Below are 21,881 nucleotides of genomic sequence, written 5' to 3' on the forward strand. Positions count from 1 at the left end.
AGGATATAAAATTCCCTAAGAAACAAACTGATAGGTGGTGAAAGAAAAATGGAAATTAACTCTGAAGAAGCAATAAGCCAAAGCCTAAAATATGATTGGAGGAGGCAGAGTTGTAAAAGGACAAAACAGAACCAAATAATGTTGGAAGACATGGAGAAGGTGACAGAGGGACATTGACTCAAGTGTAGGTCTTTTCTAAGTTGAAGAAACACAATGGGCCTGGACCATTCTGCCTGTGCAGCCCAGAGATCATGAAGGAGTCAGAATGGCCACCCCTGAATCAAGTCACTCTTGACACTTTAACAGCAAACAGAGGAGGACAAACTGGAAGAAATCCAATGCATTAAATGACCAGGGTCCAGAGGCACTGTCTAATGGGGGAAGATTAAACATAGACAAATACTAAACAAGCTATTAAGTAGCATTTAGCAGGACAAGTGACACTGATTCACAGATACTTGAAACATGTAAACACCATTTAAAAAGTATAAACACCTACTGGACTGGCAGGGCTAAAATGAGATTGGTTAAGAGAACCGAGATTATCAGAGATTGTCTGGGAAACAGGCAGTACTGTATAGCCAGCAGATGACAGGCTCACACTTTGGCTCCAGCACTTATAAGCTGGGGTGGGTGGGAGGAGGAAATCAGTCACAGTGGCAGAGTGCCTGGTACCATAAAAAATCAAGAGCCAAGAGATCTGAGTTCCAAGAACAATTTCATCTATTGTAACCTTAAGCAAATCACAACCAAATGAGGCTTCAATTTCCTCTTCTGTAAAATGGGGATTAGCATTCTGGCCTTCCCTGTCTTGTGGCTTTTGTAAAAATATACTACCCACCTGACCACTGCTGCCCATTTTCAAACATTGTTCAGAGTCTAGATCATACCATGGAAGGTAAATGACAATAGTAGTTTTTTTTTAATCCCAGAATCCGTAAACAGCTTTCAGATTCACCTCTGCATATCCTCACCACAACCATGGGGGAGTCATTAGAATAGATAAGAGTGTACCTATTTTAAAGTTGAGTAAACGGAGGCTGAGGGAAGTTACCCAGTGTTGCAGAATTCGAACCATATGAAAGCCAGTAGTGACCTTGAGTATCCTGGCTCCTAGTTGGTCAGTTTCCACTATGTCTGGGAAGCTGAGAGTATTGAGGGAAAGTCAGCCACACTGACCCCATGTGACACTTGGGAGGCATTCTGCCACATGTAGTTTCTATAATTCCTTTGAAAAAAAAACACTTCCTTTTCCTTTTGTCCCTGAAAAAGCTGTGTGTCCACAGAAGGGTTCATGCCTATCTTCCTCTCCTCTAAGTCAAAAGAGTTCAACACAATTACCAGCTGGTACAGCAGCCTCCGTGGGCTTATCACCTCCACCTCCATAACAATCATGAGAGTGGCTGGAATATCTGCAAACTTTTTATACTTTTTATAATTTTTTTATTTTTTGTAGAGACAGAGTCTCAGAATGTTGCCCAGGCTGATCTCAAACTCCTGGACTCAAGCAATCCTCCCACTTTGGCCTCTCAAAATGCTAGGATTACAGGAGTGAGCCATCACACTCGGTCCTGCACACTTTTAAAACATCTCCTCCTCTGGTTGTTGGGCGTGCCAGAGTCTGTCATAAGTGAAATGTCCATGTTCCAGGTGGCTGAGAACAAGTTTCTCTGGTTTGTTGTGTTCCCAGAGTCCCAAAAGGAGACACACACTTCCCTCTCCCCAGTGCCAGGTCACCCCCAGATCTTCCTCCTCCTCCTCCTTCTCCTCCTCTTCCTTTTCCACCCATCTTTCTCTTCTCTAACTTGCTCCAGCCCCTGGGATCCTCACGCACAAGGCCTCTGGGTTAACCTCTCCCAGAATGGGGGCATGGAGTCAGTATCCCACTGTCTGCCACCTCAGCATCCTCATCTCTGGGGCTGGCAGAGGCTGTGGCTTTCCCACTCCACACCGTTTCTTTCCCATCTGAAACTGGATGACTAAAAGGTAGGACAGTAGTCACCTGCTAGAGGCTCATCTCCCAAGCCCCGGAGCCCTCGCTGCAGCTCCAAGTGGCCCCTTCCCTGCTCCTTACACTTTCCAGTGGTCTCTTCAAACCCCCACCTTCCTCCTCTGCTCACAGGCCCAGGTATCCTCCTTGGTCCTTCCTGGCAGGCTGCCCTGGGCACCCTTCTCACTTCTGCTCATCCTTGCTTGCCCTCCTCCCTTCATGCTGTGCTTCTGAGTGCTTCTAAAGTGCTTCCAAGTCATTTCCTCTCCCCTCCACTGACACTTAAGCCTACTGCCCTTTGCAGCTCAGCGAGGCTGTTGCTCCTCCTCCGTGAGCACCCTCCCCGCCCGCGTCCCAGGACCCACTGCATACCCACAGTCCGACGGCCATCACCACCACGAAGTAGATAACGATGACAGAGATGTCAGCTGCATTGCGAATGAGCTCGTGGGTCTCAACAGGCCGGGTTACCGCGGTGGTCGTGGGGCTCCAGGTGCTACTGTCCATGGTGGCAGCGTTGTGTCCCTCCCTCTCACCAGGGCCACTAGCTCCTTATACGGCCTCCTGGTTAATGATCAGCACTGGGGGAGGGGACCTGGGACGTTGAGGGAGCAGGGCAGTAGCGTGGGGCCCCTGTGATGCCTTGCAGGCTGCACCGTTGGGAAGCAGCTCCGGGCGTGGAGCCCAGGAAGGAGCAGCTGGCTGAGCTGTTGGCTGGGGCAGCGGTTGGGCAGGTAAGAGTTGTCCTGTGAATGGGGAGGGGCCAGCCAGGGGGTGGTGCCTGCCTGGCACAAAGGCCCACTGTACTCCCACAGCAGGCACCAGCAGCGCCACCACACCTGCCCTTGCCAGAGCTGGAGTGGCTCCATTGAGGGAACAGGCCACCTCAGGCTGGGGGCCTAGAGGCTTCAGATCACCTGCCACCCATCCTTGGACCAGTCCTAGGCCTTCTAAGGACTTGGCTTATCCGCTTGTAAAATGGGTGCAGCACTCTTCTGAGGAATCAGTCAAGTCTTGTTCTCCCTGGAGAACATTCTTGAGAGGATAGAGAGTTTCTGGTTGTCGCTGGAAGAAAATCAGCACAATCCTAATCTCTTGGCCACTAGGACAGCCACCCACCCACCCACATTCCTGACTCCCCCTCCACAGCCTTGCAGCCCCCAGGACCACTGTTACGCCCACTGTAAAGAGGAAGAAACTGAGACTGGGGAAAGGGATCTCACTGCGAGCTATTTCCTTGCCCTGTCCCTCTCCCAGTAATGATGCAGGGCCCTCCAGAGGCAGCAGAAGGGATACTAGAGAACTCTTTCCAAGGAGTTCATCAAACCCTGACCTTCCTGGGGACTCAGCTCACCCATCTGGAAACACATGTCTAAACCGCAAGCCAGGGCTCAGAACAAAGATGACCAAGAGAGGAAGCATGACCTGCCCAAGGTCATACAGTAAGCCAGTAGCAGAGCTGGCCCTGCAGCCCACACCAGGGTTCAGAGGGAGGGTTGTGGGGTATTCTCAGGGGCTGGCTCTAGAGGCCACAGAGCAGCCAGAAGTGGCTGTTCCCAAAGAGGGGGGCCTTGCTCTGATGGAGAGGTGCAGGGAGGTGGGGGCCACAGAAACTCTGCCAGGACTCTGGTCTGCCTCAGGCCCTCCCTGCCCACTGCTAGACAACCACCCACTCACCAAATGTGAGCATCCTGTTCCTTTGCACTCAGTGCTTCAGAGGTCTGCTTCCCCTCCTTCCGTATCAGCACCTGTTCTTCCCACCAAAGCTGCAGACGAAGAATCATTATTTGGACATCATCCCCACAGGTCTTCCCCATTTCCCCCACACATCCCCCAGGACTGCAAACTACATAAGGCTATGTCCTGGGGCCAGTATAATGCCTGCCCAGGGGAAGCAGGAATTCTTCCGAGGAATCTGAAAGCAGGTGCTCACTGCTGTGAATGCCTGCCAAGACTTAGAGCTCAGCTGTCAGCTGCAGCTTGGAGCAACTCGCCTTTTGCCTGTGTTCATTCGTTCCTGCATTCAGCCAGTTTTTTCACCTGGATGTATCCCAGGAAGAGTCCCTGCCCTTAGGAAGCTTCTGTTCTAGTCTGGAAGTGAACACACCCACAGGAAAAGTCCAGCCCTGAACACAGATGCAGGTGCAGGCAGCCAGACCATGCCAAGTTCCAAAAGTACAAGGCATAGAAAGTGAAGCGAGCAGGAGAGAGAACTGGAAATACTAAAAGACTTCAAAGGAGGGACAGAGCCATTCTTTGATGTTTTTAGGAGAGCCAAACATAAATGGGTAAAGAAAGGAAAGGATGGGGCCCAGGTAGAGGTCAGAAAATGCATCCATTCATGCACTCATTTATTCTCGCAACAAAAGAGCAGCTTCTATGTGCCAGGTCATATGTGCCAACCCTGGAATACCACTATGAAAAGACTCACACAGCTCTTTCCCTCACAGAGCTTCCTGACCAATGACAGAGATAGATCAGCATCAAAGATGAGACAACTACCTATGAAATTACCATTGTGACACATGCTTTGAAGGAGAAATACTAATACCCCAAATGCCTACCAAGGAATTTGACCTGGGGATAAGGTGAGGTTAGAGTAAGATCTGTGAAAGCTCTGGTTTGAGCAGGGACCTGAAAGAAAAGGAGGAATAAGCCAGGTAAGGTGGGAGTGAGGGACATTCCAGAAGACGACAAGCATGAGGAGTAGGGAAGGGGTTACAATATTTAGGGAGGGACTAGCAGGGGCTACAAATAAACATATATAAAAAGGATGTCAACTGTAAGAAACTCCCTACCACAGTCATTCCCCAGGCTGCCTGAGGCCCTTTTGCCATCTCTCTTTCTCATTGGTCTCTTCTAAAAGGACACTTTAAACCCACTGCCCCGAATGGATGCTTCCAGGAGAACACAGTGTGACATACACCTGCTCCCATGCAGCTGGCCTGAGCTGCTGGGCCACTGCTCAGTGGTAGGATCCTGTTGGACTCTCTCTTGCCCTCATGGGTGCCAATCAAAACCAGGATCTAGTCACTAAAGGGGACCTTGTTAGCAGAACCCCCGAGAAAGAAAAAAGTCAGCCAGACACTCAGGCCATAGGAAAGATGAGGCTGATAAGGAAAGACAGAGCTGAGAGCAGGAAGCAGCCCCCTCCCTATCCAAGTATACATAAGTTTACAATCAGTGGTCAGATGAGGGTTCCACATTTAAAAAGACATTTGCCCACAGAGCCACAGCTGTATCTGACTGTCAGAAGAAGAACAAATATTCAAGTGACTCTGAGGTCACTAGTGTCTACAGATGACAAGGAGAACCCAGCATTAGGAGGGTAAGGACTCATCACTAAGTAGGAACTGTCCTGTCTCCTCTTCCTCCCTCCACACTCATCTGTCCAGGACCCTTGGGGGTCCCACCTCTCCTGCCAGCCTGGGAGCTTCTCCCGAGAAGGTCCCAAGGGTACAGTGTCCACCTCTCACTGGTTGAACTGTGCTTCTTGGCAAAGGACCCCACAGTGGAATGGCCAGCTCTTGAACTCTTGTCACACAAAGAAGTCAACGCCCTAGGTGCAGAGATTTTGAGTTTAGGGAAGTAAGGGTTGAAGAGAGAAGCTACTTGGCTAGTTCGATTGTCAGCTCAGCTACCAATAAGCAGTAGACCATTGACAGCTCACTTGGCATTTGCAACCCTCCCTTCGAACATCTGTAATACAGCATTGACAGCAATGACTCTCTCATATGATGGGTGTGAAGGGGTCTCATTGACAGTGAGACACCAGCAAAGATGAGGGATGAAGAGAGCTGCTATAATTTTTTCTTCTTTCCTTTTTTCTCATTGGGAGTTCAGGTGTGGAAAGCCCAGAGAAGCAGGCTATTGATTAGCATACAGTCATGTGTCACTTAACAACAGGATATGTTCTGAGAAATGCGTCATAGGAAGTTTCATCCTTGTGGGAACATCATAGAGTGTCTTTACATAAACCTAGATGGGAGGGATAGCCTACACACCTAGGCTGTATGGTCTAGCCTGTTGCTCCTGGGCTACAAACCTGTACAGCATGTTACTGTAACATAATAGTAATGATTTGTTATCTAAACACAGAAAAGGTACAGTAAAAATACAGTATAAAAGACAATAAATGGAGCCAGGAGCAGTGGCTCATGCCTGCAATCCCAACGGTTTGGGAGGCAAAGGTGGGAAGATTGCTTGAGCCCAGGAGTTTAAGACTAGCCTGGGCAACATGGTGAAACCCCATCTCTGAGAAACAAAAAGAAAGAGAGGGGGAGAGAGAGAGAGAGAAAGAGGAAGGGAAGGGGAAGGGGAAGGGGAGGAAGGAAAAGAGAGAGGAAGGAAGGAAAGAAGGAAGGAAAAGAGAAAGGAAGGAAGGGAGGAAGGGAGGGAGGGAGGAAGGGAGAGAGGGAGGGAGGGAGGGAGGGAGGGAAGGAAGGAAAACTAGCCAGGCATGGTGATACGAAGGGAGGGAGGGAGGGAGCCTGAGAGGTCGTGGCTGCCATGAGCCATTATTACACCACTGCACTTCAACCTGGGCAACAGAGCGAGACCCTGAAACAAACAAACAAACAAAAGATAAAAATGGTACACTTGTATAGGGCACTGACCATGAATGGAGCTTGTAGGACTGGAAGCTGCTCTAGGTGAGTCAGTGAGTGAATGGTTAGTGAATGTGAAGGCCTAAGACATTACTGTGCACTACTGTAGACTTTATAAATACTGGACACTTAAGTTCACTAAATTTATTTTTAAAATACTTTTCCTTCTTGAATAATAAATTTAACTTACTATAACTTTTTAACTGTACAAATCTTTTGTTTTACTTTTTGACTCTTTTGTAATAAGTTAACTTAAAACACAAACACATTGTACCACTGTACAAAAAAATTTCTTTATATCCTGATTCTATAAGCTTTTCTCTCTGAAATTTTTTTTTACATTTTCAACTTTTTGTTAAAAATGAAGACACAAACACACACATTACCCTTGGTCTGCACAAGGTCAGGATCTTGCCCCACTGAAAGGTCTTCAGGGAGCAGTAACACACAAGGAGCTGTCATCTCCTGTGATAACAGTGCCTTCTTCTGAAACACCTTCTGAAGGACCTACCTGAGGCTGTTTTACAGTTAACTGTTTTTTTTATAAGTGGAGTATACTATAAAACAATGAAAAAAGCATCGTAAATACATAAACCAGTAACATAGTCATTGGTTACCATTATCAAGTGTTATATACTATAGATAATTTTATGTGTTATACTTTTTTAGTGTGCAAATGCACTTCTTTATTTTTTATTTCCATAGTTTTTTGAGGAACAGGTGGTATTTGGTTACCTGAGTAAGATCTTTATTGTTGATTTGTGAGATTTTGGTACACCCATCACCCGAGCAGTATACACTGAACCCAATTTGTAGTCTTTTGTTGCTCACCCCCCTACCCCTCTTTCCCCCGTGTCCCCAAAGTCCATTGTATCTTTCTTATGCCTTTGCATTCTCATAGCTTAGCTCCCACTTATGACTGAGAACATGCTATGTTTGGTTTTCCATTCCTGAGTTACTTCACTTACAATAATAGTCTCCAGTTCCATTCAGGTTGCTGTGAATGCCATTAATTTGTTCCTTTTTATGGCTGAGTAGTATTCCATCATATATATATATATACATACATACCACAATTTCTTTATATACTTGTTCGTTGATGGGGATTTGGGCTGGTTCCACATTTTTCTAATACTTTTATACAACTGTCAGTACAATAGGTTTGTTTACATCAGCATCACTACAAATGTGAGAAATGTGTCCTGCTGCCATACTAGGACAGCTACAATGTCAGGAATTTTTCAGCTCCATTATAATCTTATGAGATCACTGTTGCATGTACGGTCCATCATTGATGGAAACATTGTTAGGTAGTACACAGCTACATTAGTTTCCTGTGGCTACTGTAACACATTACCATCAACTCAGCAGCATAAAACAATTGAAATTTATTCTCTCATAGTTCTGGCAGGCAAAAGTATGAAATCAGTTTCACTGGGCTGAAAGCAAGGTGTTAGCAGAACCACACTACTGAGGTTCTAGGAGACAGTCCTTCCTTGCCAGCTTCTAGTGACACTACTGAGGTTCCAGGGGACAGTCCTTCCTTGCCAGCTTCTAGTGACACTACTGAGGTTCCAGGGGACAGTCCTTCCTTGCCGGCTTCTAGTGGCTGCCAACATGCCTTGGCTTGTACCATATCACTCCAATCTTTGCCTCTGTGGGGGTGGGTGAATAAACATAACATAAAGGTTACCATAATAGCCATTTTTAAGTGTACAGTTCAGTAGCATTAAGTACACTCACAATGTTGAGCAACCACCACCATCACCCATCTCCAGAACTTCCCCAACTGAAACTCCATACTGTAAATGCTTACTTCCCATTCCCCCTCCTCCCAGCCCCTGGAAACAACTGTTCTACTTTCTGTCTCTCTGAATTTGACCACTCCAGGTACCTCCTATGAGTGGAGTCACAATGTGCCTCTGTCTTCACATCACCGTCTTCTCTGTGTCTGTCTGTCTCCCTCTGCCTCTCCTTCATAAAGCCAGTTTTGATGGCGTTTAGGGCCCACCTAGATAATCCAGGATGATCTCTCCTCATCTCAAGATTCTTAGTTTAGGCCGGGCACGGTGGCTCACGCCTGTAATCCTAGCATTTTGGGAGGCCAGCCAAGGCAGGCGGATAGCCTGAGGTTGGGAGTTTGAGACCGGCCTGGCCAGCATGGGGAAACCCCATCTCTACTAAAAATACAAAAATTAGCTGGGCATGGTGGCAGGTGCCTGTAATCCCAGCTACTCTACAAGCTGAGGCAGGAGAATTGCTTGAACCCGGGAGGCAGAGGTTGCAGTCAGCCAAGATCACACTATTGCTCTCCAGCCTGGGCAACAGAATGAGACTCCATCTGGAAAAAAAAAAAAAAATCTTAGTTTTACCACATTTGCAAAGATTCTTTTTCAAAACACAGTAGCATTTACAGGTGCCAGGGATTAGGACCTGATATCCTTGAGTGGACAGCTCAAGGCTATTACAGTCAGAAATCTGAATGGGGAAGGATTTGCTGGAGAAAGCAGAATTGGAGATGCTTTGAAGTAGGGGAAGGAGCTGCTGGAGGGGGTGAATCCAGGTCCATGGGTAACAGCCAAAAGGTTACCAGGTAAAGAGAGGGGCCAGAAAAGGAAACTATTGAGCTGGCCTCAGGCTACCCTTGGAAGCTGATGTCTAGGCATGGGGGCAGTGAAGAAGGAAGATGGAAAGCTGAAAGAGACAAAGTGCTCCTGACCCTTCCTCTAAAGCTGAAGTCAATAAGAGGTTAACCTCTGGAGGATCTGAGCCCCAGCTCAGCCCCTGACATGCTGAGTGACCTTAGGCAAGTCCTCTGTATTCTTTGAGTATCACCTCTACAGTGGGGATCAAATTTGATCTAATAAAGGCTTGCTTAGTGCCTGTCATGCATGTCAGTTTTGGATTGGAACCAGAACCCAGATTACTGGAACTGCCTCAAACTCTAGATCTTTCCTATAGCTCTTTCCTCTAGATCTCAAATCCCAGACTGGCTTCAGAGAGGAGCCATGGGGTGAGAAGCTGCAAGACACCCAGCCTACCTTCCCCAGAGTCCTTTACAGGGAACTGCCTCAACACTGTTCTCAATCTGGGGCAGCAGGAAGAATGTGTTGGCTGGAAGTCGGAGGCCTGGGTTCAAGAGCCAGTTCCTCTGGCCTTAGGCAGATCACTCTGAAACTGTCTCTGCACCTGTCAAATTTGGCAGAACTTGACCAGCTGGTCTCTTAAGAAGGATCCTGGTGCCAATTTTGACTCTAACCAGGTTCCTGAAGCTCTCTGGGCCTCCATTTATTGCTTATTTCACTGGGGACAATAAGCACTGGATAGGTGCATGTCAATCTTACTTCATCCTAAGTCTCATCCCCTACTATATCTGCCAGCCCCAAGGATGACATTTCCTATTGCTCACCACCATTTCTAAAAGCACAAAGTGGGAACATGACCATTGCTGGTAGAGCAGCAAGCTTCTCTCTGAACACTTATCACCCAACAGACTCAGCAGGGACTTCACAGTTGGGCACACTTGGCTGCAATTCTGGCTCACCCTCTCATTATCTAGGTAACCTCACAATAATTATGTAACTTCTGGGGACCTCATTTGCAAAATGGAGATAATAACATTTAAGATAAATGAGACAGCATATGGAAAATGTTTCGGCACACTGCCAAGCACATATTTAATGTTCAACAAAATGATTCACTTTTATCTTTCTTATTATTGTCACCTTATCTAGACTCAAAGATGGAGTCTTGAGCTGGGGCCCTGACCTCATAGAGCAGGAGACAGACACAAAAAAGAATATATGAACTATGTCTTATGACAAGTGGTACAGCTTCAGTCTTCACAATGACCCTATTGCTATCCCCATTTTACAGACAAGAGCACTGAGACTCAAAAGGGTTAAGTTACTTGGGTCCTAGATCCCTCGGCTGGTAAATGGCCAAGCTGGCGCTCAAGTCCCTGTACCAAAACCTATACCACTAGTGCAGGGGGGAGGAAGAAGAGGGGATACAGCAAGGAGAAGTGAAGCCTTAGTCCCGATTCTGAGGCTACTCCAAAACCAGCATCCCTCTAGCCCTTCTCCCACTTCACCTCCAGTTTGACACTTGGACCCAGCTGTATGAAAGTCTGAGGTATTTCAATGAGTCATTAATTATTAAAAATGCAGGCAAAAGTCAGCAGTGTAACGTAGGCATCATTGTCTGCCAAACACCTTGCTTTTCTGAAAACTCAGAACCCAGGATGAGAGCAGGTGGAGTGGGAAGGTGAGATGTCACTCAGGACCTGCAGAAGTCGGCTCTCTGAGAGCCATTCCTCAGCGTGACTATTACCCCATGGACCTCAGCTCCCTCTGCAATGTAAGATGAGGCAGAGAAGGATCTCCTGACAGGAGGTGGCCCACAGGCCTGCAGGTACTGCTGAGGACCTCACCATGGCACTCACCTGTGAGCCTCATCCCCCACACTGCCAGCTGACCACCCTTCAGTCAACCTACCAGTGAGGCTGGGATTCCAGGAACACAAAAACCAGGCCAGGCACAGTGGCTCACACTTGTAATCCCAGCACTTTGGGGGCTGAGACAGAAGGATCGCTTGAGCCCAGGAGTTAGAAACTGTAGTGAGTTATGACGGCACCACTGTACTCCAGCCTGGATGACAGGGCAGGACCTTGTAGAGTGATTAGTGTTTCTTGCTTCAGAGACAGGTGTGACCTCTTCGGTGGGTGGTACCAGCCTCTGTGGGCCAAACTCCTGAATTGAGCAGGTAAAAACATGCTCCTGCCTGAGTTGGAGGAATGAAGGAATATCATCCAAAGGCCCAGTGTTACTTCCCATATCTTGGAATTACGGAACTGGGGCAGATGAGTGGATCATCTGAGGACACTGAGCCCAGGAAAGAGATGAGTCTTACTCAAGGTCACAGGTCATGACAGTGGCAGAGACTCCCAGGGTTCTGCTTTGCACCACAGGTTCCCTCTCATTTGGCAAATAACTTACCAAGCACCACCTGTTTTCAGGGTGCAATTGTGCTCCAACTTGCCTCTGTGCTCCTTGTCTTGTGTAGTTCTTCTGTCTGGCTCTTCCGGGTTGCCCCTGCACAATTCCAGGCACATAGTAGGAGCATGATTATTTAATAGTAATATTGGATAACATAACAATCCAATTAATAAGCCAATATGTAATAGTTAATACTAGTAATACTATTACATGCTAATGAGATAATTATATTATCCAATTAATAAGCCAATATTAGTAGTTAATACTATTAACACTATTACATGCTAATGATATAACATATGGTATATGCTTAGCACAATGCATATGTTATCTCATTATTCATTACAATACATTTGTGAAATAGATATTGTGACCCCTGTTTTACAATGGTTAATTTGTTCAAGGTTATACTACTAGCAAGTGATAGAGCTTAGACTCATACTTAGGTCTATTGGACTCTAAAACTCTCTTTAATAATTATTATTTTTATTTTTTAGAGACAGGGTCTTGCTCTGCTGTGTAGGCTAAAGTACAGTGGCATGATCATAGCTCACTGTAGTCTTGAATTGCTGGGCTCAAGTGATCCTCCTGCCTCAGCCTCCCAAGTAGCTGAAACTGCAAGTGTGCACCACCATGTATGGCTAATTTTTTAAAGTTTTTGGAGATATGGGGTCTTGCTATCTTGCTCAGACTGGTCTTAAACTCCTGTCCTCAGGCAATTCTGCTGCTGTGGCCTCCCAAAACTCGGAGATTACAGGTGTGAGCCAACACATCCAGTCTCTGTTCAAGAAATTGTTGCTGAAAGAAGGAATGAATCACTGAGCAAAAGGCACCATACTGGGCTTATGGGAAGCATACAGATCAGTTGTTTATGTATTTTACTAATGCATCCTGCTAAATGAGGAAACAGGTACATAAATACTAAGGCCTAATGTAGATCCACCCATAATAGGGTCATAATAGTGCTTTGAGGTCCAGAGAAGGGAGCAATTTCTTCCATTGGGAGTGGAGTGTGAGGAGGTTTCATGGTGTGAGAGTGCATTTGAACCCAGCCAAGTAGGATGGTAGAATTCGGACAGGTAAAGGTGGCAGATGGAGCAGTAGGCAAGGTAGTCCTGCGAACTCATTGGAAGAAACAGCACTGATGAAATGCAGGAGAAGGGAGATCCTGGGAACAGCAACCAGTCCAGCTGGGTTGGACTAAAGATGTGTGAGGAGAGGAGGTGGGGGGATGGGAAGCCAGAAGCAGGTTGGCACCAGGTGGTGGAGGACCTTGAATGTCAGGCTGGGGCCTTTGGGTTTTCTTCAGTGGAGGAGGTGGGGAGCCCCTGACAAATTTGGGTCAGAGTGACATGGCTCATTATGCAGGATGAGTGAAGGAAGGGGAGACTTGGAGGAGGGAGACCAGAAGAGACTGTTGCAATAATCCAGGGAGGGATGATGTGGCCTGGCCTGAGGTGCTGTTGGGCTTAGTGACGAGAAAAACACTAGGAGAAGCATTCCAAAGGAAGACTCCATGGGGTCCAGAAATTGGTAAGGGGTGAAATGAGGGCAAGAGTCAAAGAAACAGCATGGGGTCAGAAGGCCTGAGTTCTGATTCCAGCTGAGTGACACAGCCTCCCTGGGCCTCCCTGTCCCACTTGTGAAAGGTAGGGGATGAGTTATGCCATGTCTAGTGGCTTTTCCAGGGGTTATGTTCAAAGTACTCTCTAATTTCCTGGTCTTCAAAAGACGCTGAGCGAGTTGTGACTGAGGCAAGCAGATTTTGGAGGTGCAGACCAGCTGGCTTCCTTGGGGTGGTGAGCTGATTCTGGGCTCCTCTCAGTGAGCTCCTCTCTGGGCTCCTCTCCTCTCTAACTCAGTGAGGTAACTGAGTATCCATGTATACTGTTATATATGGATAGTCAGGAAACTGCAATAACCGTGTTAGCTGCTCTGCTCCCTTAAGCATTTTTTGCAGCAGAGGTATGTTGGCATGACTTAGGTTATTGCCTAAATTGTGAACCTCCAGAGAGGGGAGTGTGTGGCTTCTTGACTTCTCAAAGTACCAACCCACTGGTCGATAAGGCTCAAGTTACGGGACTTGCAAAGGGTCCCAGAGAAAGATCTAAAGTGTCAGAAATCTAGAGAATTCCCTGGAGTCTCCTCTCAGTTCCTCCACCCACAGGCCATCAAGGCTTCAGGTTCCATCCAGAACCTGAGTCTGACACAGCTGGAGATGTGGCAAGTGGCCCCAGTAGCATGATGCAGGAACCCCAGAAAGTTTAAAGGCCAATGGGCTGAGAAATTAGGAAGATGGTGGAGGCAGGTTGCCGGGAAGCAGAGAGGGGAAGGGACTTGTTAGGGTGACACAGTGTGTCAGGTGAAACAAGGACTGGAAGCTAGAGTTTTTGAATTCCTTCTCAGATGTTTCTTTATTCTTTCTTTCCCTGAGGACACCCTCTCTGGGCATATATATACACATATGTGTGTATATGTATGTGTATATGTATGTATAAGTACAGAGTGACACCCTGTCTCAAAAAATATATGTAAATATATAAACATATGTAAATAAATATATATGTATATATGTTAAAAAAATACACATATACATATATATGTATACATATATGTCTCACTTTATAGCCCAGGCTGGAGTGTGAACACTGCTCACTGGTGCTTCAACCTCCTAACCTCAAGTGATCCACCCACCTCAGCCTCCCAAAGTGCTGGGATTATAGGCATGAGCCACCACACCTGGTCAACACATATTTTTAATGTGCATTTATGAGCAATGGGTTCAAAATCTAGTTATGTCCTTCATTAGCTGTGCAATCTTGGGCAAGTTACTTAATCTCTCTAAATCTCAGTTTCCTTATCAACAAACTGAGGATGATAGCACCTATGTCATAGGGGTTTTGTGAAGATTAAAGGAGATAATGCTTGCAAAGCACTTCCTGCAATGCTCTATAAATGCTAGCAAGGAATTGATTAATGATAGCTCTTTTATTCTTCTTCTAACAACGGTCTCTCAGAGAACCATTGCTTTGGTCTCAGGGAGAGAAGGTTTGGTGCAAAGTCCTGAACTTCGCCCTCTTCCCTGGACCTGCTCCACTGTCCTGTATACTTTCTTTCCTTCCCTCACCATGTTGGACTTGTCCTGACTCTGTCCCTTAACACACACACACACACACACACACACACACACACACTCACAAAGTGTCAAATTGAGAGAGCTTCAAGCCACCTTCAGGTCATGTAGGCATTTTTTTGGAAGGAGGTTTCCAAAGACAATCCCTCTCATTCTGCCTGGTTTCTGCCTGACCTTGGGAGGGGACTCCAAAGTGATTTTCAGGGTACCCAAGATACCTCTTTTTTCCCAATTTTAGGATAGCCAACTCCCTTGTTCAATACCTTACTTCTAGAGTGCTTCCTTCCACACAGTGAGGGCCCCTTGTTCTCCCAGCCCCTCTATGGACGTAACAGTCATACTCCTTCCCCCTTGAAGAGAACGGCATACATTCTAAACTCTTCCACATCTTCCACCTTCCTTTGAGCCTCACCTGAAGATAGATAAGTAAAGATGATTGCTGGCACCTGATGCATGGGGAAACTGAGTCCCAGGGACTTGAAGTGACTCATCCAAGGACACAAAGCAAGTTAGTAGCAGACTCAGGACTTAATTCCAGAAATCTTGATTCCTAGGCCAGTGTTCTTGCCTTTATATTCCTAGAAGAATTCCTGTGGCTAGATTAATTGGCATCCAAGGACTTTAATCACACAGTCCTAGGTCTGTCTCTCCAACCTTCATTCTCATTCCCTTCATGCTTCCCCGTCAGGGGCCTTTGTACCTGCTGTTTTATCTAGGAGGCCTTTCTCCCAGAAATCCATGTGGCTTAACTAATTTCTCTTTCCTTTGACACCATCAGAAAAGACCCTCCTTGGTCACCTTTCTTCTTCCTGTCCCTCTTTATCTCCTTATTCTGCTTTATTTTCCTTCCTAACACTTATTATTGCTGAACATATCATGTTCTTATTTGATTGCTTTTTTTTTTTTTTTTTTTTTTTTTTTGAGATGGAGTCTTGCTCTGTCACCCAGGCTGGAGTGCAGTGGTGCAATCGCAGCTCACTGCAAGCTCCGCCTCCCGGCTTCACGCCCTTCTTCTGCCTCAGCCTCCCAAGTAGCTGGGACTAAAGTTGCCTGCCACCACACCCGGCTAATTTTTTGTATTTTCAGTAGAGACAGGGTTTCACCATGTTTGCCAGGATGGTCTGGATCTCCTGACCTCATGATCCACCCACCTTGGCCTCCCAAAGTGCTGGGATTACAGGCGTGAGCCACTGCGCCCGGCCATTTGCTTGCTTTTTAAAACCTATCTTTCACAATTAGAATCAGAATAGGGGCTGTTTTCTTCACTGCTGCACCTCTAGTGCCTAGAGGAGCATGTGTGGCACTTAGATGTCCAATAACTGTTTGTTGAATTGTATGAATAGATATAGTAAATATCCATCCAAACTGGACCATTCAGGTTCCCCTGCCTTTGCCCATGCAATTCATTCTGTCATGTCAGAGAGGCTTTATATATTAAATGGGCATTTTACTGTTGCTTCCTCTGTAAAGCCTTTCTTGGTTCTTCAAAGATAATGCTGGGACTGGTGTACACACCTGTAATCCCAGCTACTCAGGAGGCTGAGATGGGAGGATTGCTTGAGCAATCCTCAAGGAGCTAGGATTACAGGCGAGCTGGCGGCTGCAGTGAGCTACTATCCTGCCACTGCACTCCAGCCTGAGTGACAGAGGGAGACTCCATCTCTCTCTTAAAAAAAAAAAAAAAAAGAAGAAGATACTGCTAAACGACGTGTTAAACTCAGAATACCAAATCACCTGCTACTGTCATCTCCCACCTACACCTGTACTATGGAGGTGTACATCTCTTATAATGCATTATAAAAATTGCAACCTTGAACTGGTAAGCCAAAATGTCAAGTTATCCTCTTGTTGAATGGAAAAAGAAAAAAGAAAAAAACAAACCAAAGGAAAACTTGCCAGTAGAGTCACCTCTTGTTTCACAGATAGCCTCTTTGACATCCAGCATTATAAAGAAAGGTTAGATGTGAGTTTTGCCCAAATTCACTTGTTTTTTTTCTAATTATGCCTGAAGTATATTATTTTATTTGAGGAAAAACCCAAGAAGGCAATATAGATAAGCCAAAAATAAAAAAGTTTTATTCTTTTAAAAAATTTTATGGGGTCTTGCTATGTTGACCAGGCTGGTCTTGAACAACTAGTCTCAAATAATTCTCCTGCCTTGGCCTCCCAAAGTGCTAGGATTACAGGTGTGAGCCACCATGCCTGGCTGAAAGTCTTATTCTTAAGACCATATTTTAGAAATTGTCACTGTTAACATTTGGAATATATGTTCTTTCAGATTTTAAAATATATGAAATAAAAGGCCAGGCGCGGTGTCTCACGCCTGTAATACCAGCACTTTGGGAGGCCGAGGCAAGTGGATCACCTGAGGTCCGGAGTTCGAGACCAACCTGACCAACATGGCAAAACCCCATCTCTACTAAAAATACAAAAATTAGCCAGGCGCGGTTGTGGATGCCTGTAATCCCAGCTACTCGGGAGGCTGAGACACGAGAATAGCTTGAACCTGGGAGGCAGAGGTTGCAGTGAGCTGAGATCACACCATTCTACTCCAGCCTGGGCAACAGAGCAAGACTCCATGTCAAAAAACAAACAAACCAAATATATAAAATATAATATAGCTATATATTACATACATTAATATATATTTATAAATAAGCACCACATATTTGCAAAATTGGATTGCACTGTGCATTGAATTTTGTAGATCTACAACGTATTTTTAAATGACTACAAATTATTCTAGCATATTGATATATTTACATTTTCTTAATAAATTCTGTATTTTGGGACATTTAGGGCAGCTAGAGGTATTATTGTAGATATTGCTGAGATGAATGTCCCTCTAACACTCGTCTATTTTCTTTTTTTTTTTTTTTTTGAGACGGAGTCTCACTCAGTCGCCCAGGCTGGAGTGCAGTGGCGCAATCTCGGCTCATTGCAAGCTCCGCCTCCTGTGTTCACGCCATTCTCCTGCCTCAGCCTCCCAAGTAGCTGGGACTACAGGCGCCCGCCACCACGTCCGGCTAATTTTTTGCATTTTTAGTAGAGACAGGGTTTCACCATGTTAGCCAGGATGGTCTCGATCTCCTGACCTAGTGATCTGCCCGCCTCGGCCTCCCAAAGTGCTGGGATTACAGGCATGAGCCACCGCGCCCGGCCCACACTTGTCTATTTTCTTATGAGAAATTCCTAGTACAGAATGTTAATCAAAGGGCTTGACTATTTTTAAGACTGATATATGTCATCAAACTGCCCTGTGGGGTGACTGTCCCAGATGACACTCATTTTGATGGAATTTTTTTCATTGTGGTAGAATATATATAAGATAAAATTTACTATTCTAACCATTTTAAAATTCAGTTGTATTAAGTACATTCACATTGTTGTGCAATCATCAGTATCTATTATCTATCTACAGAAGTTTTCCATCATTCCAAATTGAGACTCTGTACCCATTAAGCAATAACTGTCTGTTCTCCCCTCCCCTCAGTCCCTGGTAACTACTATTTGACTTTTTGTCTCAATGAATTTGTCTGTTCTAGGTATCTTATATAAGTGGAATCATACAAATTTGTCTTTTTTTTTTTTAGGCTGGGTGCAGTGGCTCATGCCTGGAATCCCAGCGCTTTGGGAGGCTGAGGCGGGCAGATCACAAGGTCAGGAGTTTGAGCCTGGCCAACATATTGAAACCCCATCTCCACCAAAAATACAAAAAATTAGCTGGGTGTGGTGGTGGGTGCCTGTAATCCCAGCTACTCGGGAGGCTGAGGCAGAAGAATCACTTGAATCTGGGAAGTGGAGGTTGCAGTGAGCCAAGACTGTGCCACTGCACTCCAGCCCGGGCAACAGAGTGAGACTCCATCTCAAAAAAAAAAAAAAAAAAAAAACTTGTCTTTTTGTGTCTGGCTTATATCACTGGGCCTAATATCCTTGAGGCTCACCCATATTGTAGTATATATTTGAATTTCCTTCCTTTTTTAAGGCTAATATTCCATTGTATGTATATACCACATTTGTTTAGCCGTTCACCTGTCAATGGACATTTGGATTATTTCCACCTCTTAGCTATTATGAATAATGCTGTCATGAACATGGGTATACAAATATCTGTTTGAGTTCTTGCTTTCAATTCTTTTGAATATATATACCCAGAAGTAGAATTGCTGGATACTATAGTAGTTCTATTTTTAATTTTTCAAGGAACTGCCATTCTGTTTTCCAGAGTGGTTACACCATTTTACAATCTCACCAGCAGCATACAAGAGTTCTAATTTTCTCACATGCCCAATAACACTTGTTGTTTTCTGTGCTTTTTTTTAAAATGGCCATCCTAGTGGGTGTAAGAAGGGATCAAATTGTGGTTATGATTCACATTTCCCTAATAATTAGTGACAACCATCTTTTTGTGTGATTTTTAAAGAATTATTTTAAATATTTGCCAACCTGGTACTGTCCATGTTTCAGTTTGGTTCAGTTCAGTTCACTGCAATTTAGTTCACATGTATTTTCACCAACAGAGTTGTCATTCTTCTCAAAGAACACCTGGGGAGGGCAAGTGAGAGGATCGCTTGAGCCGAGGAGTTTGAGACCAGCCTGGGCAACATAGACATGGGCAACATAGACTCATCTCTACCAAAAATTTAAAAATTAGCTGGGCCTGGTAGGTGGGAGGATCATTTGAGCCCAGGAGGTCCAGGCTGCAGTGAGCCTTGGTCATGCCACTGCACTACAGCCTGGGCAACAGAGGAAGACTGTCTCAAAATACAAAACGAAATACCTGGAGACAATCTGAATGCCCATATGTAGGTAAATGTCACAATCAATTATTGCACATACATGCCATGGAATAGTAGTGGCCACTGGAAAAAAAAATGAGGCAGTTATCAATATACAAGAATGTTTTCTTCAATATATAGTTTTGTGGGTTTTGTCGTTGTTGTTGTTGTTGTTGTTGCTGTTGTTGTTTGAGACAGGGTCTCCCTCTGTCACCCAGGTGGGAGTGTAGTGGCATGATCTTGGCTCACTGCAGCCTTGGCCTCCCGGGCTCAATCGATTCTCCCACCTCAGCCTCCCAAATAGCTGGGATAAGAAGTGTACACCACCACACCTGGCTACTTTTTTGTAGAGATGGGGTTCCTCCATGTTTTCCAGGCTGGTCTTGAACACCTGAGCTCAGGTGATCCGCCTGCGTCAACGTCCCAAAGTGCTGGGATTACAGGTACGAGCCACCACACCCAGTTTGGTGAGTTTTGACAAATATACCCACATAACCACCATCTCGATCAAGATGTAGAACACTGACAGAACCCTATAAAGTTCTCTCATACCCCTTTGCAGCCAATCATCCCTCTCCTGCCTCCGACAACTACTTTGTTTTCTATCACCATAGACTAATTAGTTTTGCCTGTTATAGAGCTGCATATAAATGGAATAATACAGTGTGTACTCATTTATGTTTGACTTATTTTCTCAATTCAGTATCTATGAGATTCGTCCACACTGTATGCATCAGTAGCTTGTTCTGTTTTTTAATTGATGAGTAGTATTCCATTGAGTTGATACACTACATTTTGTTTGTCCAGTTACCTGCTAATGAACATTTGGGTTGTATCTAGTTTCTGACTACTTGGAATAAAACTGCTATGAACATTCGTGTACAAGTCTTTTGTGGATATATGTTTTCATTTTTCCTGAGTAAATACTTAGGGGTGGAAAGGCTGAGTCAAAGGGGATGTAGGTTAAGATTTAGAAGAAATTGTAGGAGTTTTTTTTTTTTTAACAATGTTTTCTTTTACTTTTATTTTTGATAAAATAGAGATGAGGTCTCACTCTGTTGCCCAGGCTGGTCTCAAACTCCTGGGCTTAAGTGATCTGCCCAGCTCAGTCTCCCAAATTGCTAGGATTACAGGTGTGATGAACAATGTTTTCAGAGATGGCAGAGCATTGGATTAGGAACTCTGAGACCAGGGCATACACGTGGACAAGTCACTCTTACTCCTTGGGTCTCAGTTTCCTCACTGCAGAATGAGGGGATTGGCTGAATGCTCTTAACCCTTTTAAGTGTGAAGAGTCTGTTATTCTTGGAGGTGTGGAAATCCAAAACCTGATGTATGCCTGACTCAGGTATTAGAGGAACTGGCCCTCAAGGCCCCTCACCAGCAGCTACCTGTGTTCAAGAAGTACAAACAGTTCTCCCATATCAGGCATGTGTGGGGGTAATCACAATGTTAATAACAGTTGCAATTTAAAGAGGCCTTTGCCCCATAGAACCCATAGCCTTTCACATGGAACAGTAACTTTGGAGTATACTTTGCACTGAAGGAAGCCATTGCAGACCAGGTGCTTTCTCAAGGACTAGGAGTGGGAAGCAAGCAGTGAGTGACTCAGGATGAGTCAAAACAAGAGATTAAACTGAGACCCAGGATGACTTCTGTTTGGAAAGCAGAGAAAATGGGCCTTGCAAGTGGTCTTCCATTAAAAATGAGGCTTGGCTGAGCGAAGTGGCTCATGCTTATAATCCCAGCACTTTGGGAGGCCAAGGCAGGAGGACTGCTTGAGGCCATGAGTTCAAGACCAAACTGGGCAACATAGCAAGACTGTCTCTACAAAAAGTAAAAAATAAAAAAATTAGGTGGGCATGGTGACACACACCTGCAGTCCCAGCTACTTGAGGGGCTAAAGTGAGAGGATCACTTAAACCCGGGAGTTTGAGGCTGCAGTAAGCTATGATTGTGCCACTGCACTCCAGCCTGGGTGACAGAGCCACACCCTATCTCTAAGAAAAATGGGGGGGAGGTGGTGCGGGGGAAGGCCCTGTGCTGGGACTCACAGCCTAAGCCCATATGAAAAAACCTCAATTTGACTTTTTTGCTCTTTTCAAGCACAACCCTGAACCATCTTCTCTCTCCCATCAGCAATTGATATCTCAGCAAGGATCTATTCCTCTTTACCCCTACCCTTCAGAGCCAAACTGAAGCTAGAGTTCAATCAGCAGCCCCTTCTCCAATAACAGAATCACTCCAAAGACAGAGATTTTACGATTTCATATTTTGGATCATCATGGCTTTAGAACTGATGGCTTTTCATCTCAGACTTTTATTCTGTGTTTTGGAGTTGATATTTGTGTACATGTCTAAGTGGGCATATATTTA

The 21,881-nt window shown here is 45.3% G+C and overlaps 1 protein-coding gene across 2 annotated transcripts in view; it reads right to left on the bottom strand.

The window, feature by feature from the left end:
• The window catches only part of SLC5A1 (solute carrier family 5 member 1), a 71,785-nt gene extending 69,083 nt beyond the window's left edge, over positions 1-2,702 (bottom strand). For both annotated transcript variants that reach the window (XM_077949883.1, XM_028827769.2), the window contains exon 1: positions 2,363-2,702. In XM_077949883.1, coding sequence (XP_077806009.1) covers positions 2,363-2,497 — 135 coding nt within the window. In that variant the 5' untranslated portion in view covers positions 2,498-2,702. The remainder of the gene's footprint in view (positions 1-2,362) is intronic.
• Between the last annotated feature and the right edge of the window lie 19,179 nt (positions 2,703-21,881).

This window comes from Macaca mulatta, chromosome 10, assembly GCF_049350105.2.
Source record: "Macaca mulatta isolate MMU2019108-1 chromosome 10, T2T-MMU8v2.0, whole genome shotgun sequence".
NCBI classification, from domain to species: domain Eukaryota; kingdom Metazoa; phylum Chordata; class Mammalia; order Primates; family Cercopithecidae; genus Macaca; species Macaca mulatta.